Genomic DNA, 18,086 nt, shown 5'->3' with positions numbered 1-18,086 from the left:
AACCACAAGGCTTAGCTTGTGTTTAAAGATACAGATAGTGACTTTTACCTTATAATCCTGAGCAACTTCCTCGACTGGGCGGAATTTGTGATTCTCGTGTTTCTTGAAGTTTGACAAACAAGACAGACGGGCTCTTCATCATCCACACAGAACAGCTTCAGTTTCTCATCAAGCATACTGCAGAGTATTCCAGGAGGAGCTGCAGGTTTGTGACTGTGTTCTTTTAAGAAGGACTCCACAATGTTCCTGAGCCTGAAATCCACAGCAAGCCTCTCAGTTGAAGATCTTCTCCTGCACACCGGACACTCCCGAGCTTCCTTCTCTTTCCAGCACTGATCCAGACATGCTTTACAGAAGCTGAGGTTACAATGAAGAGTTACAGGATCCCTGAAAATCTCACAGCACACAGCACAGGAGAGCTCTTCTTCCAGACGAGGAGTGTTTGCTGCCATTTCTGCACAAAGTCACACCCTGTTTTGCTATCTCTAATGCGCCGGATACAAATTACTCAACATTTAAGACGATTTCACTTCCACTTTTGAGTTTCACTCAGATGTATTTCACACCAGAGAATTTATCAGAACATTCAGTGTCAGCTGAAAACATGTCGTAACACACTTGTTTTTGTTCTTTTATTCTGATCAAATAGTTTACTGTCTATTTATTTATTTCTTCGGAACAGCCTGAATGTTACTGCCGCGTCTGATCGACCCACCCCTACTGGATTATGGGATTGGTTTGAAATCCAGGAGATTACTAACAGTACTGGGGCAGCAGGTGTAACGTCTCACGGTCTTCAACCCGGTTGTCTGTCCCCATTCATGGGTCTCCTTTCGCACAGCAGACAGTCTCAGCAATCCCCGGCGGCAGTAAATCACAGACACCAGGTTTGTTAGTGATCTGACCGGTGGAAACATACAAAAGTAACTGGACATGAAGGCACACACAACTACAGGGGTGGGAGAGTGAACTAAAATAAAATCACTAGACAATAATATGCCACTACACGATTCAAACCCCCACTTATTTACAACAATACATTTTATAAGCGCTGTTCCATTAGTGAGACACTCTACAAACAGTTAACATATTATTTTCATCCATTACTTTGTTCATAAACTAACCCCTTTTTCTTAGATGACAGGTTGGTACATTCCAGTCAGTTGCATATGTAATACACACATTCCACCAGCAGGTGTCTCTAAACCCAAAGTCTGTTGGAAAGCTACTGATTTGCAGCAGAATTTAACAATATACTTAAATACAAATATTTTACCTCTGTTACACAAGCATTGGCTTTGCTACATGTGAATCTATTAAAGAAAAGACTGCAAGTCCTCCTATGGCAGCAATCCCAGCGCACACCCTGTTACTGACACTTGGAACTAAACTGTGATCTGGAAGAATGATGCAGAACTCTTCGATCCAAACAGCTGCCAGTTCACCAAGGGATTGAGGGACTGATGGTTCTGATTTTCAAACAGGTTCTAAAACATCCCAGTGTGTTTCACTGGGATTGAGGAAAGGTTCAGAACATGCCAATGTGTTTCACTGGGATTTAGGAAAGGTTCAGAACATCCCAGTGTGTTTCATTGGGATTGAGGAAAGGTTCAGAACATCCCAGTGTGTTTCATTGGGATTGAGGAAAGGTTCAGAACATCCCAGTGTGTTTCACTGGGATTGAGGAAAGGTTCAAAACTGGTCTCTTCACATTTGCAATCAGCAGTAGTAGTCATATTTGTTTCTTTATTTTCATAGCAAATACTTTTTTATCATGGTAACCTGTCAATTCCAAAGATGAATTGTAAAAGCTGTCATTATTTGACATTATTTGTTTTGATCCCAAGATAATATATATTATTCTTTCTATAAGTTTTCTATTGACTGAATTTGCCTTTCTGTAAATATTATTTTGGATAATATTTTATTGTCTGAATTAATGGCTAATTGCTTTTTATTGATATCTTGCTTAATTGAAGAACACACGTGAATTCATTAAAACAGTATTCCTCATTTCCTTATTTGCTAACATGCCTAGGAGTAAATGCTATGTTTAAGTTGTATTAAGACCTCTAAAATAACAAGCAGGGTTTCATTTGAACACTGTGGTAGGATTTACTTACCTGGCGTCCGAACATGAATGAAACGCTGTAACAAAAATGAGCAAAATCATTACACAGTGGTTACAAAATACCGTATTAAAGTTAGCAGGAAGTACAAATACAAAGTACAGTAATAGTCAGAGCCAGGGCAGTGTACAGCAAGTGTCGGTACACTTAAGAGCAATTTCCAGCAATTGAAATGAATTCCAGATACAGAATTAGTGTACTGAAATTATTCCACTTACATTCAAATCTCTTAACAACTCCGGCAGACTTGTCCTCCTTGTGTGTCTCCTCTGCTTTGTCTCACAGGTGACTTGAGATCCTCTGACTCTGGCCGACCTCCTAGCTATTCTTAAATCAAATCGTCGGTTTCTTGGTGTTCTTTCAGCTGTGCAGCTCCTACTCTCTGGAATAACCTTTCCATTTCTGTCCATGCCACTACCTACCACCCTCTCACCGTTCAAATCCAAACTAAAACACACACACTGGCTTTCTCTGAATCTTTTCATTCTGTAACTGCTTTGCTGTTTTTTTTTTACTTAAAATGTTGTTAATTCTCCTTTTATCTTTTTAATATTCATTGTATTTAGGTTTTATTATATTTTTGAAGTCTTTCCATTGTACTGAATTGTTTTAATGAGCGCTTTGTGAAGCTGGCCCACCTTGAAAGGCACTATATAAAATCAGGCGTGATTGACTGATGAGTGCAGGGTGGGAGTAGAAGGATCAGTGAGAAGGAGTTGCAGAGGGGTGGGGAGGGAGCAGGCAGGGCTGGCTGGGGAGAGGGGAGGTGTGATTTTGGAGCAGTAGACAGTTGTGATAGAGGAGGGAGGAGATGGTATAGTTCACAGGGGTGTTAGTAGGAGACTTGATGTTACTTTGGAAATGGGAGCATTTGGCAATTTTTTTCCTGGCATAATTGATCCAGGAAATGATATTCATGTTGCACTTTACTTTAGTGGCTGATGATCACTGTACTGTACTTTAGTGGCTGATGATCATTGTATTGTTATGTGCTTTGTTTTGCTGGTTGATTCTATATTATTAAACAAAAATGTTACCAGATAGGAGATAAATGTGTAGTCTGTGTGGCATAAGAGTGGATAAAACAGGTAATACAAGACAATGGAAGCATCTGTCTCTAATTTCCATTACATGAGAGTAGATGTTAAACTTCATGCTGATTTGAACTGATTTGAAGATAAGCATCAACTAAGACGTAGCTTTGCAATAAACTAATGTGATCCATCTGCATCTCCATCCATTTGCATTGCTTCCCCTCTGATGATGTAGATATCCTTCTGTCTGGTGCAATAAGACTATAAAATCTCTCTAGGCCAATAATACAATTAAAAGAAACACATCATAATACACATGTAACAGGGCGTGCAGCCCTGTTCAGTTATTTTTAGAACGGGTCTCCCCTTCCGCCCCTATGTTATTTTGTGTTTGTTTATTTATTATTTATTTATTGTAAATGACGGTGGGACGTGTGTTTTGTTTTTGCAGCGTGGATGGGAAGCCCTCGAAGGCACGGCCTCCGAAATGAACTCTAGAAAATCTAGGAGGTGAAATCCATAGAGAAGCGATTGAGTGCAGCACCCTTGTGGTAGTTCAGCTGACAGGCTGGAAGGCCTGAGTAAAGAGATGTACAGACACTCTGTTTAGGATTCATAAGCGTTTACACCACTGTCCGAAAGAACATTTCCAGCAAAAATGGGTTCATCATTTTTAGGTTACGCAGTTTTAATTTTGTCAACGAAATTGGTAACTAACTGTTCATTAACAAAGGGTTTTTTGTGTTAGTCAATGACGACTTTGACTAACGAAAATGATTAAGAATGACAATGGTGACACCACAGAAATGGTTTGAATGACAGACTGAAACAAGATGAATTCTTGTTTGATTAAAAATGCTGATCAATTGTTTTATTTATTTATTTATTTTCTCTCCTGGTTTCCTAAATTATTGGTGGGATGAAATTATCAATGGTGGGTGGGCTGTGTTGTGCCACGCCATGGGACTTTTGGATGCAGTTTGAAAAATGCTTTCCACTGGGAGAAATGTTAGAAAATGTCAACAAAGGTAAAATGACTATTTATGTGCTATAGTTCTAAATTCTACAACCAAAACTTCTACCTGTACTATGACTAAAAATATCAATAAAATGACATTGTGAATAATAAAAACAGCAGAATTACGCAGGCATATTGTTATCATAGGTTCCATTATTATGGTCCTGACCGGGTGAGTTAATCTTTGAATAATCACACATAATAGTGAAAAGGGAGAGTATAAATAATAAGATATAAGGGTCGAGTGTGCCCAGAAAATCAGAAAAAGAAAATCAAATAGTGTATTTTGAAGTGACAGGGACTTCCAGGAATTTACAGACAAGAATAAATATTAAAACTGAACCAGAGGGAGAAATAATTGACAGTATTATTAATAAAAACAAACAGGATACTAAAAGAAACAAAAGAGAAAGGAATTGGTCTGTTTGAGTGGAAATCTGAACAGGAACTGTCTACATGGTGGCAAGAAACTGGCAGTAAAATCAAAAATGACACAAACAGAATAAAAACGACCAATGCATTAACAAACCTATTAGAATAAAGAAAATACCAAAATGATATTAAACGGCTGTCACTGAAAAAGACAGAAACAAATATAAACAACAGTGTCAGGATCTAAAAATAGAAGTAGATTCAAAACTTACAAAATACAAGTCAACAGTGACCCCTTGTGTAATAAAATAAAACCAAAAATTACACGTGGCATTGCTATTACATCATTATATCCGCCTAGTACAAATGAGAGACAGTGACGACGGTACTGATGACGATGACTCTGATGAAGTGGATTGGGCTAGATTAGCAGAGGAAGAGTGGCGATATCAAGAGGATCGATACAGAACGGAAGCACCGGTAGCTGTATTGCGTGACAGACGAGTAGTGGGGTCCCTGTTTCCAAACTATCACTGACAGTGAGCCTCTGAAAGTCAGCGAAGTACAGGACCACATTAAAATGCTGGGCAAATTCCCAGAAGATGGTAAATTAGAGTCTTGGTGGCGTAGATTAGAAGCACATACGTTCACATATCGATTAGAGACCCATGGCAAATCTTAATGTCTGTCCTACTTCAACAGGAGCAAAATTGATGAGGCACTCCGTGACTTAAAAAGCAGCCCGAGAGCCCCCAGTAGTAGACTGGGGAAGAATTGCAGACAGACGAGAGTGGGCTAAAGAACCGTTTACCACATACTGTACATGGATGACAAATGGAAACTGTATCACACATTCAGTGGTAATGACAATTCAGGAAAAGATGATCAAGCATTCATACATTTGGTATTAGACAGAGCACGTCCACATTTACAAAAGGCTCAAATGCATGGTGGACCGTCAGACAGCTGGTATATGGAAATCATGAAATGGGGAGAAGGAATAGAGCGCAAACTAAAAGCGTCTGAAAAGGCTGACAAGAGTAAAAAAGCTTTAGTGATTCAATGGAAAGAAGGCATAGACAAAAAGTACAAAGAAAACAAAGAACTGAATACAGATTAAATTTGTGGTAACTGCAAAAGAAAAGGACATAAAAAACAAAAATTCTGGAGTAACGGGGTGGAGCTGAAGGGCAGGGACCATTTCAACAGAAAGGGAAACCTAAGGAACATCAAACAAGGGGTGACTATGACGAAGTTAAACAAATGCTACAGATATAGCAAAGCGACTCCCACGAGGTTCCCCCATTCCGCTCCTCTGTGGGTCCCACCTAGAGATATGCAGCCTCCGTCTCTCATACTGATATCTGTATTGAAGGCAATCGGATTTATATAAAAGCTTGCATTAATAATATCAAATGCAAATTGCTAGTAGACGCTGGAGCTTCCATTACAATTGTAAATATCCAAGTTCCAATAACGACAACAGCACTCGATGTTACAGGTATAGGAGATGATCGTGTATACTTTGAATGCTGTGTGTGTGTGTTTGTGTGTGTCTGTGTGTCTCAGTGTGTGTGTGTCTGTATGTCTCGGAGTGTGTGTGTGTCTCAGTCACTTCAAGTCATACAAAGAGCATTTCAAGTGGAGCGAAGCGATCAAAAAGGTGCCAAGTTAGAAGCAAGAATTGTGTGAATCTTGGTCCCCAGCACCTTTGCAATTGTTCCTATTTGCTTGATAATTTACAAGATTGGCCTAATTGCTTCTCCTAACTTGAGTTTTTGTGTTTGATATCACCACTTTAAATGGCTGTTACTTTTTCTAACTTGTTTTTTTACATTGACGGTGTTTTTGTCATGAGATATTACAAAACAAGCATTGTCCAACCACCATTTATTACAGAGTTTGTTTACAAGATGGATTAAAATATGCCAAACAGTGTTTAACCGTGGAACTATGATTCCTGAATTTGGATAGCAATAGCAAGAATATCTATCCCCATTACATATGCATTCAGTGTGTAACTGATGTATTTCAATTTACTTTCTGAAAAGCCATTCAAGATTTTTCACAATTTAATAACATTTAACATGTGTGGCATAAAACTTTTGATTAATCTTTTTGTTTCTTCTTCGCTTAAATTTAGAATTTGTGAAATGTTTGAAAGAGATGGGCATTTGTTAAAGTGAGACATTTCACAAACCATCAGTATGGAGTTTAACGTTGTCATTATTCTCTTGAGTTTTAAGCGGTCTGCCTCTATCACATCCATATCTAAATAGTTTGGGCAGTTTGGTCTAAAATCATTTAAGTTGTAATAATCGTAATAATTGCGCTCATGCCTTTTAGCTATCTCACAGATTACTCTTTTCTTATCAACTTTTTGATGCATAGTTTCCTCATTGTCAAGTTTTCCATTTATAATAGCAACAATATCATTAACCTCCCTGTTATGATGTAGTTCCCGTTCGGTCCCTAGTGAAAGGTGTAGCTCTAGCAAGATAACAGCTTTGAGCTTTTTAATTGATTCCTTCATTTCAGTCAGATAATTTAAAAATATTCTCTGTTTCATTAAAATATTGCTAGAACTAATATTTTCAAAGTTGTTTTCTATCATTGTTTGCAAACTGGGCATATGTTTTAACTTGGATTGATGCTCTGCAGGTATGTCTTCAAAAGATGATTTGGTATCATTTATGTACGAGGTCAAGTTCCTAAAGAAATCAAGTGAGATTTGCCATTGTTCATCTATATCTTGAATTGAATCGGTGAGGTTTTGTTCAACAGTTTTAAGACTTAAAATTAAAGTTTTGTGATTTTCCATCAAGATTTTCATCTCATTTTCAATCTGAATATACCTTTGTGCTTGTAGGCCCTGTGATATTACTGCACCTGCCAAACTTACTGCTGTGGTCCCCCAAAATGTTTTGCTTTTGTAAAAATTCTTTGCGGAATCCCTTATATAAATGCTGGCTGTTTTTACAAAGCCTCTGACTTTTGCCCTGAGAGTTTCTGACAGTTTGACTGGCCCACTGAAAACACCAGACTTACCTTTCCATTGAGACAGGTACTCCTGTGTGTATTTGTGATAAAAGCTTTTGAATGACTCCTCTTTCAACATACTCTTACTAGACAATGCGAATGATATCTTAGAGATGATTCTATTCACTGATTTAAATGTAAGACGGTTAACAAGGTGCAACAAAGAAGATGCTTTTTGCACAATATTCAGGTTCTTAAAAGAGCGTTCCCTTTCCATGTAAAACTTTTCAATAAAATTTTGGGAAACATCAGGAAAATCCATCACTACTGATTCATTTGTTTTAAACTCTTCTAATTTGATTGTGCTGTTTAATATCGACATTCCAAAATTGATATGTGCTCCAGTTATGACAATGTCCTCAATGTGGCGGCTAATTTCAATGTTTTGAAAAACGGATGTTGCAAACTTTTCGACATTTGTCAACAGACTTTCGTATTTTTCATTGAGGATCCTGGAAAGATTTTGTTCTTGGATTTCGAACTTCGCAATGTTGTCTCTGTAGAGGCATATGTTGGGACGGTATACACAGCCACCTGTAATACATACAAAAAAAAAGTTGAGTCAGGGGTGGATAGAAACGGTATCGCCTTGCAATCTGCAAGCCAATACACGATAAACGCTATGCATATTTCTGTATGGCTCACTAAAAAGCAATGCAACTGTTTCAGTTTATCTGTTTTGAAACACACGTTAAATAAAGTACTGCAGACAATGCAGCGATACTTCTGTCATAATCAGTAAACAAATACGCAGTGTTGCTATATGGTTTACATGTAAGCCGACTCCAGCAAAGCTTTAAAAAAAGAAATACAATACAAACGGTAGATGTGTTTTGCTTAAATATTGCTTTGGCTTTTTGAAACAAACATTACGTTTATGAAGCTTGGTTTTATTTTTTTATTCAAAGGCCTTTAAAAGTACAAAAACATGCTGCCAAGCATGCACACCATCATATAAACACATTGCACAAAAAACAAATGTAAAGCAAAGCTTTCGACTGGTGTATTGAAAAGTAACCGCTACACACAGTTGACCGACACACGCACACAGCCGGCTCTCTTACAGGAGGATGCACCAAAAGGTTGATTATAATGTTTTCTTTCTAGTTCCATAAGAACATAAGAAAGTTTACAAACTAGAGGAGGCCATTCAGCCTATCTTGCTCGTTTTGTTGTTAGTAGCTTATTGATGCCAGAATCTCATCAAGCAACTTCTTGAAGGATCCCAGGGTTTCAGCTTCAACAACATTACCGGGGATTTGATTCCAGACCCTCACAATTCTCTGTGTAAAAAAAGTGCCTCCTATTTTCTGTTCTGAATGCGCCTTTGACTAATGTCCATTTATGACCCCTAGTCCTTGTTTCTTTTTTCAGATTGAAAAAGTCCCTTGGGTCGACATTGTCAATACATTTTAGAATTTTGAATGCTTGAATTAGGTCGCTGCGTAGTCTTTTTTGTTCAAGACCAAATAGATTCAATTCTTTTAGCCTGTCTGATTATGACATGCCTTTTAAACCCAGAATAATTCTGGTCGCTCTTCTTTGCACTCTTTCTAGAGCAGCAATATCCTTTTTGTAGCGAGGTGACCAGAACGGCACACAATATTCAAGATGAGGTCTTACTAGTGCACTGTACGGTTTTAACATTACTTCCCTTGATTTAAATTCAACACTTTTCACAATACATCCTAGCATCTTGTTGGCCTTTTTTATAGCTTCCCCACATTGTCTAGATGAAGACATTTCTGAGTCAACAAAAACTCCTAAGTCTTTTTCATAGAATCCTTCTCCAATTTCAGTATCTCTCATATGATATTTATAATGTACATTTTTATTTCCTGCGTGCAGTACCTTACACTTTTCTCTATTAAATGTCATTTGCCATGTGTCTGCCCAGTTCTGAATCTTGTCTAGATCATTTTGAATGACCTTTGCTGCTGCAACAGTGTTTGTCACTCCTCATATTTTTGTCGTCTGTGAATTTAACAAGTTTGCTTACTATACCAGGGTCTAAATCATTAATGTAGAATAGGAATAGCAGAGGACATAATACTGATCCCTGTGGTACTCCACTGGTTACCTCACTCCATTCTGAGGTTTCTCCTCTAATCAGTACTTTCTGTTTTCTACATGTTAACCACTCCCTAATCCATACATATGTTTCCATGAATCCCAACTGCGTTCAGTTTGAGAATTAATCTTTTATGTGGGACTTTGTCAGAAGATTTCTGGAAATCTAAATAAACCATGTCATATGCTTTGCAATTATCCATTATTGATGTTGCATCCTCAAAAAAATCAAGCAAGTTAGTTAGACACGATCTCCCTTTCCTAAAACCATGTTGACTGTCTCCTAGGATACTATTACCATATAGGTAATTTTCCATTTTGGATATTATTATAGTTTCCATAAGTTTGCATTTAATAGAAGTCAGGCTTACTGGTCTGTAGTTACCTGGTTCGGTTTTGTTTCCCTTTTTGTGGATCGGTATTACGTTTGCAATTTTCCAGTCTGTCGGTACCACCCCTGTGTCAAGAGACTGCTGCATGATCTTGGTTAGCGGTTTGTAAATAACTTTTTTCATTTCTTTGAGTACTATTGGGAGGATCTAATCCGGCCCAGGGGATTTGTTTATTTTAAGAGCTCCTAGTCCCTTTAACACTTCTGCCTCGGTTATGCTAAAGTTATTTAAAACTGGATAGGAACTGGATGACATGTGGGGCATGTTGTCCGTATCCTCCTTTGTAAAAACTTGTGAAAAGTAATCATTTAATATATTTGCTATTTTTTTTTCTTCATCTACGATTTTGCCATTTGTATCTCTTAAACATTTAATCTCCTCTTTGAATGTTCTCTTGCTGTTGTAATATTGGAAAAACATTTTGGAATTTGTTTTATCCCCCTTACCAATGATCATTTCTATTTCTCTCTTGGCCTTTTTAACTTCCTTTTTGACTTACGTTTGCAGTTCCATGTACTCTTTCTGTGTACTATGTTTCTTTTTGGTCCTTTTTTAATGCTCTGTAAAGTGCCTTTTTTCACTGAATATTTTTTTTAATTGATCTATTAAACCATTTTGGCAATTTAGTTTTACATTTAGATTTGTCTACTTTAGGGATGTAATTGTTTTGCACCTCTAATACTACATTTTTGAAGAACAGCCATCCTTTTTCTGTGGATGTTTTCTCTATTTTACTCCAATCTACTTCTGTTAGTCTCTGTTTCATACCTTCATAGTTTGCTTTAGTCATTACTTTTGGGGTTTTAAAAAGCACTTCAAATGAGACCATGTTGTGGTCTGAGTTTGCCAGTGGTTCTCTGACCTCTGTTTTAGTTGTTCTGTCTTTGTTATTTGAAAAGACTAAATCAATACATGCCTCCCCTCTAGTCGGTGCCTTGACAAATTGCGATAGGAAGCAGTCATTTGTCATTTCCACCATTTCAATTTCATTCATTGTGCTACCCATCGGGTTTTCCCATTTTCTATGGGGGAAGTTGAAATCCCCCGTTAGTATGGCTTCTCCTTTGCTACATGCATTTCTAATGTCATTGTATAACAGATTATTTTGCTCACCGTCTGAATCTGGCAGTCTATAGCATGCTCCTATTATTATGCCTTTGAATTTTTGTCCGTTATTCTGACCAGTATTGATTCGGCTTTATTTTCTTTGTCCAGGTTTAACACCTGGGCTTCAAGACTGTTTCTATAGTGCTACCCCTCCACCTCTTCTGTCCTGCCTGTCTTTCCTATACAGTGTATACCCACAAATATTATATTCGTCCCCATCACTCTCAGACAACCAAGTTTCTGTAACACCTATCACATCATGACGGACGCTGTCTTAATAATCAGCATGTTTTTCATACAAGCCAGATTAGACAGCTACACAATTCCCAAGTTCTGCTATGCAATTTGTATTTTGAGTCACAGAATTGCTCTACATACAACAGTTATTTTCATCCCTGGTTGTAGACAGACCAACAGAACAGACCACAGCCTTCCTTGAAGACTGTAGAGTCTACATACCTTTCAAAGAGTTGACCACTGTCAATGCAGTATCTGTTGTTTCCAGGGAAATCCGGATCAGCAATCCCACTATTGAATAAAACAATAAAATATGATGTTATTTATGGATTCAAATTTTATACCATGCTTTCCAAACGTCAACTATTAGGGTGATGAAAATGTTTGCAAACTTTTTTTCACACCGCACGTGATCTCCAGGCTATAGGATGCATCCTACACATGCGGTGAAGTGCCTTAGAGTGAAGCATCACTTGGGTTCACCCGACTCATTTCATCTTGTGTGCGTATATCACAGATTTTATGTTTTCATGTTCTCTCAGGTGTGGTGGTTAGCGCCTCGCCGCTCTAGAGTCCTGGGTTCGATTACAGGCCCGATTGCAACATCTTGGCAGTGGAATAATGGAGAATATGCACTTAATATGCACCGTAAGTCCTTTGTTTGGCTGTATTGTTGCTTTTCATATTGTGTGCTGTCAGAGAATAGTGTGCATTGAATGTACAGTAACGTTACTGTACTGCATAACACAGGCTACTATATTTACTATAGTTACGATATATACAATTAGAATTGTACGTTACGTTTCATATGATGCCGTGCTAGTGATGTTTGAATTGAGAGAACTGTTTGTTTATTGTTTTGAAGATCTAATTTTAAGATACTTGCAATAAAATACGAGGATAATAAGAGGAAAAAAATGTATGAATCTGATTAAAATAAGTCATTGGTCATTGTTTCCCTTTATATTCCCTTGTTACTTTGTTATTTACATGCTCCAGTTATGTGCATAATGTCACACTGGTCCTAGGCCTATGCAATTAGCCAGAATCGACTGTACCTTGAAATACACAGGAATTCATTTTCTGATATTTCACAAAACTGTGCACTCCATTTATAAGTTCCAGGTGATTTTGACTCTTATAAGTAGTTGATTCTTAAAAGCGGAATTGTTTAATTCAAAAGAATGAATGAAACCTACCGTTATATTTTAAACTGGCTCTTTTTTAAAAAATTCCATTTAGAAACATCCCACCATAACTCATCTCTTTAAACAAATTCAACATGGGATGTCTGTGGCTCTTTTTTTTTTTTTTTATCCCTGGGACTGCACCTTCAATTGTCATCCCCCTCCCTGATATACTATTCTGTATTAACAATGGCTTTCTTCAGGAATTTTTAAACATGCAATATTTTATGATAAATCTAATGTATACTGCATTATGTGTGTTCAAAAAGTCAAAGCAAAAAAAAAAAGGAATGGAGTTTGGGTTCACTGGAGCCAAATCCACGAAGTTTAGCTGTATAAAGATGATCTGTATGTCTGTAATGTTCCATTTACTGTTGTTTCACTATATAGCTATCAATGAGGTTAAGCGTAACAGTGTGAGTACTTGTCATGAGTGCACTTTAAGTTTACAATAAAGGTAGTTCCCTTTCAATTCGAAGATGGCCACCAAAACATCGTTATGGGATATACGCCTGCTTATTGGTAGGTGTCACTGAACTCTTTCTATCAAAGCTGCCGATAGGCTCTCTCCCCTCGGTGACACACTCAGTCCCGCCTACTGAGGGTACATAACCGTCACACAGGGGAGCCTCGCCTTCTCATGATTGGCATGGTAAGACCTCTCTGTGTTGCATTGAGCCCTTTTTCTTCTAAAAAGCGCTGCGTAAGCTACTGCTGGTTGCCCTGCACGTGATGAAAGCCAGCCTCACGGCTTTTCCCGGAATCAGTAGTTTTAATTCGTAGTCTTTTTATTCTGTTTCTAACTATCAGCACCTGCTCGCGCTGTGTGTCAGGCTGCTTCTCTTTACTGTACGTCTTAGTACGGTAAGTATTATTGTTAAGGATTGTGTGTGTTTTTTCGTCCTTTCTTTCTTGGGAGAGTTCTGCTACTCCATGGGGCTGGGCTTGCCTTGTCCTCTCTGTCGCGTTAGCCCACCAGCTGCCTGCGGGCTGCAGGTCGGGCCTTGTTTTGATTGTAGCTGCACGTCCCCGTGCTTGCGCAGAGGACTAGCTGCAGCGCGGCTGCTTACAGCCAGACCAGTCGTATACTCATCGCAAGGCTTCCTCATTGTTGAGTTGAGACATACATGGGCTGCGTTGGCCTTCGCCACGTGTGTAGGTCTTACAGTCAAGCAGACAATGCTGTCTCCCCCATCTGTACTGTAATATTTAACTTTTTGTATTATAAAAATTTTTATGTTAGAGTTATAAAGCCAATTGCCCGCCCTGTCCCCCTGTTGTATTTTACGCACTGCTCAGGTGTGTGACCACGCAGTCAGGGTAGGCACAGTGCATAGCTGCTTCAGTGCTTTTTAGTACCGCGGTGCGTGAGACTCAGTCCTTGCTACCGCCCGACAAGTCTCTTGCGGCATCTGTGCGGCTTTTCAGCCCCAAGTGCTCGCCAGTTGCCTGGAGAGAGTCACACGGGGGCATTTATCCCCCATAGTGGGCATCTCCCAGAGTCACAGAGCCTCTCAGGGGGGATTCCCTGTGTGCAGGCGTCTGTGTCCACCCGCAACTGCTCCCCATCTCCTACAGCTAGACGGGTGAAGAAGTCCCTTAGGTGGTGGAGCGCATTTGGGAATGGTTCGGGAAGTCGCAGGTCGATCTCTTCGCCTCGGCGTAGACAACACACTGCCCCCTGTGGTACTCCCTCCACCGCTGTGGCATATGGCCCAGAACACTCCTTTACGCGTTCCCGCCTCTGACAATACTACCGGCTTTTCTCAAATGTCTGATCAGAGAAGGCGTTAGTTCTCCTAGTGGCCTCTAGGTGGTCCAGGAGAATCTGGTTCTCAACCCTGTGCCAGCTATTGAACAGCCCACCCTGGGAGATCCCGCTTTGCTGAGGTCTCCTCAGTCAGACGAGAGGCACACTTTGACACCTGGAGCTGGGCTGGCTCCAGTTATGGGTCTGGCCCCTGAAAGGGACCGCTGGTCAACCTTAGGGCTGTCAGACGAGGTTGTGGGTACTCTGCAGAATGCTAGGGTGCATTCCACTAGGTCGCTGTATGCCTATAAGTGGAAATATTTTCAAGATTGGTGCTGTACTAATGGTCATGATCCAGTCTCCTGTCCCAGGCCTGTCATCTTGCAGTTTCTGCAAGATCTGCTTGAGGCTGGCAGATCACCTTCCACACTGAAGGTTTACCTAGCGGCTATTTCTGCTTTCCATGCTCCCGTTGACTGTGTCCCCTGGCGCGCATTTTCTAGCTACCCGGTTTCTCCGAGGCGCTCTATGATTGCGCCCTCCTAGGAGGGCCACTCTCCCCGAATGGAGCCTTGAGATTGTACTGGAGGATCTCACGCAGGCCCCGTTTGAGCCAAGAGAGGTGTGGCTACGTCATGGGCCCTCTTTTGAGGTGCCTCCATGGCTGAAATGTGCGATGTGGCTAGCTGGGCTACCCCGCATACTTTTTCCAGGTTCTATCGCCTGAATGTGGTAGATCCCTCATTGCCCTCTGTGGGCACTAGGGTCCTCGATGTTGCACGCTCACGCCGCTGACCTTGGTCAGGCAGGGCTAGGCGTCCCTCATATGCTGTCATTCTTTTCTCCCTCGCTACGGCTCTGGGACATGTTTCCCATAACGATGTTTTTGTGGCCATCTTCGAATTGAAAGGGAACGCTAGTTTACTACAGTAAACCTGGTTCCCTGAAAGAGAAGCTGGCCACCAACCGCGAGGTCGCGTCGGTCGACATTCACGGTTTCGTCGTGAAAGAGATGGCCATTCAACCGCTCCCTCGCGTCGGCTCTGGGACATGCGGTGGCCTTATTTTACCCCTACGATAAACCAATCGTCATTTGGACCAAGGGACTTTCTCCCTTCGATTTCAGAGGGGCTGTAGAGTGCTTCTCAACGTGAAAAGAGAGTGAGGCTCCCCTGCGTGACAGTTATGTAACCTCGGTAGGCGGGACCGAGGGGGTCATAGAAAGTCTATCGGCAGCTTTGATAGAAAGAAATCAGTGACACCTACAGGAGGAGTGTATCCCATAACGATGTTTTGGTGTGCATCTTCTCTTTCAGGGAACCAGGTTTACGACGGGTAAACTAGCGTTTGTTGTATTTGGGGTTTTGATTTCGTATTCAGAAATATAATATATAGCTTTATATTTATAGCTTCATCATTTTTTAACATTTGATTCAGTATAACATGTAATATAGTGATTGTCTTTGCGGTTTCAATTCTGTACTACAATGTGACATGACATGCCAATATGTTTTGTGTGTTTGTCTATTTACCCCCCCCCCCCCCCCCCCCCCCCCCCCCCCCCCCCCCCCCCCCCGAAATGTAACAAATCGCACCCTGATTATATATACATTTTTATTTTGACTCTAAAAATGTCACTAGTAATCAATGAGTCCTACCATTACATTTTAAATGTAAAAAATAACTTTCATGAAGTTAAAAATACTAATTCTATGTGATCTATAACGATAATGTCAGTCACACAAAAATGGCTCTCACCCCATCTTTTTTGTCTCTGGTGAACTTTCGTGCTTGAAGAGTTATTTTCCACTTCAATGAAAGAAACATCTGGTGTATTATTCTTGAGCAAGCATGCTGAAAAAAGAGGAAACAAATTACAATGGAACACAAATCACAGAAATTTTGAAATTTCAATGAAATGATACATACCATGAAAGATTTGACATTGGAAAAGAAGATAAAAGATCAACCAGCTGCAATTGTTTTTTTCCATGTTCAAACACTGTATTTCTCTTCCCCAACTGTTTAGCTTCCCTGCTGCAGTTTGACAGGAAACAGATTTACTGAATCAGTGGTGCCCTGGATACTGCTTTAACCAAGGGCACTAGAAGGGAAAGCAAGGAGGAGGGAAGAGAAGGCGGGAGTGGGCAGGCAAAGTTCATTATTAACCTTCAAATAAGAAAAAAATTGGCTGATATTAGAAAATGCCACTAGGGCTGTGATATCTTACACATTAGCATTTTCTACTATCAGCCTATATATATATATATATATATATATATATATATATATATATATATATATATATATATATATATATATATATATATATATATATATTCTTATTTTAAGGTTGTATGTTAAGAAAAAATAAACCATATTACTTATCGAAATTATTTTCCTAAAATAAGAACTATAAACTTGGTAGGATTTGATTTTTTTACAGTGTGGTAATGTAGAGGGTGTTTTATTTTTGTGCTTTTATCTGTGCGCTTTAAAGGCATGGGCAGTAAGGACATTCACTGCAAGGTAAATGATTGATGTTAGCTTTACCTTATCTCTTCAGTCTATTGACAAGACCTTCACAAAAAAAATAAACCAATGTAGCAGGAATTGTGAAGTCTGTTAGTGACTTCATGCACTGGAAATGATGTGGCAGCCGACATGTCAATGTTTTTTTTGGAGGGAATTGATTGTCATCTTTCTATAAACGGATGGGAGTAGAGAAAGTTGTGTGAGAAATATGGCTGCTTGCACACTGGGTCCACTTACCAAGTGTCCTCAGGGGGTAACGTCCTCAGATCAGATCGTAGATCGCTGAATTCCAATTGAACTTCCCACTTTTCATATAAAATGCTCTTTTTTTTTTTTGCCATACAAACATGAGATGTACGCAAGTTTTAACAAGAAGTTTGAAGAACATTTTGATAGTTTTCTTTATTTGCTTTCAGACTGGATGGGTGCAGCAATTTCAGCTACAGTGTTGAATGTGGATTTTGTGGAAGAGTGAGGAGCCATGCACGCCTTGTGTTTATACTTTTTTTTGTGATCAAATATTTTGTTTATTTTGGAGGAACATTTAATACAGCACGATACAACCAAACAATAATAAGTTTATACTTTTACTTATCATTTGGAGCTGTGTTGTGTTTGATTCCTGTTATTTGTACAGAAAAGTACCGGCCTCGGTGTGCTACCATCGCTGGTAGCATTAAATGACATTTTGTTTACCTTTTTGGGTTTAAATAAACCTTGTGTGCCTGTTTCTTTGTAGCCTCGGTAAGGGGAAAGCATTGCACGCTGCCACAAATTCACATATAAAGAAAAAAAGCAATGAGGTTTTTTTATTTAGAAAATCATTTTTGTTTTAAGGATAACTTTTCAACCCCCTACTTACAAAAATGCCGGTGTACGAGCGGATTGATTTTAAAAGTAATTTCCAGTTGGTGCTGAGGCTTTCCAGAGGGCATTTACTGTATTATTCCCGGTAAAGCTGGAAGCTGATTGACAGGCGCCGTTGAATCATTTGCTAATTGTATATAGCCCATGGTTACTTAAACACATAACATTCTGAACAGTTATTTTAAAGTTAAGTTTTCCATTGCGACCAGATTTCCTCAATTGTCAGAAATGTGAACAAATGTACTTCTCCTTTCCTTTTTATACAACATATGACAGCAACAACATCGGGTTTACTGTCACAGAGCACTGTTTTAAGATGGAATATGTATGAAGCATAACAGTCGTTTAA

The 18,086-nt window shown here is 39.4% G+C and overlaps 1 protein-coding gene across 1 annotated transcript; it reads right to left on the bottom strand.

Annotated features, from left to right (window-relative positions):
• Positions 1 to 6,426: 6,426 nt before the first annotated feature.
• On the bottom strand, positions 6,427 to 16,425 carry LOC121303939. The gene is made up of 4 exons (XM_041234841.1): positions 16,265 to 16,425; positions 16,094 to 16,189; positions 11,621 to 11,689; positions 6,427 to 8,126 (listed from the first exon to the last, which is right to left on the bottom strand). Exons 1-4 carry the CDS (start codon positions 16,326 to 16,328, stop codon positions 6,619 to 6,621), a joined length of 1,737 nt encoding a protein of 578 aa, XP_041090775.1. The 5' UTR covers positions 16,329 to 16,425; the 3' UTR covers positions 6,427 to 6,618.
• Positions 16,426 to 18,086: the final 1,661 nt, after the last annotated feature.

This window comes from Polyodon spathula, chromosome 36, assembly GCF_017654505.1.
Source record: "Polyodon spathula isolate WHYD16114869_AA chromosome 36, ASM1765450v1, whole genome shotgun sequence".
NCBI classification, from domain to species: domain Eukaryota; kingdom Metazoa; phylum Chordata; class Actinopteri; order Acipenseriformes; family Polyodontidae; genus Polyodon; species Polyodon spathula.
The sequence above is the reverse complement of the archived record's forward strand: the minus strand, read 5'-3'. Positions and strand labels throughout refer to the sequence as shown.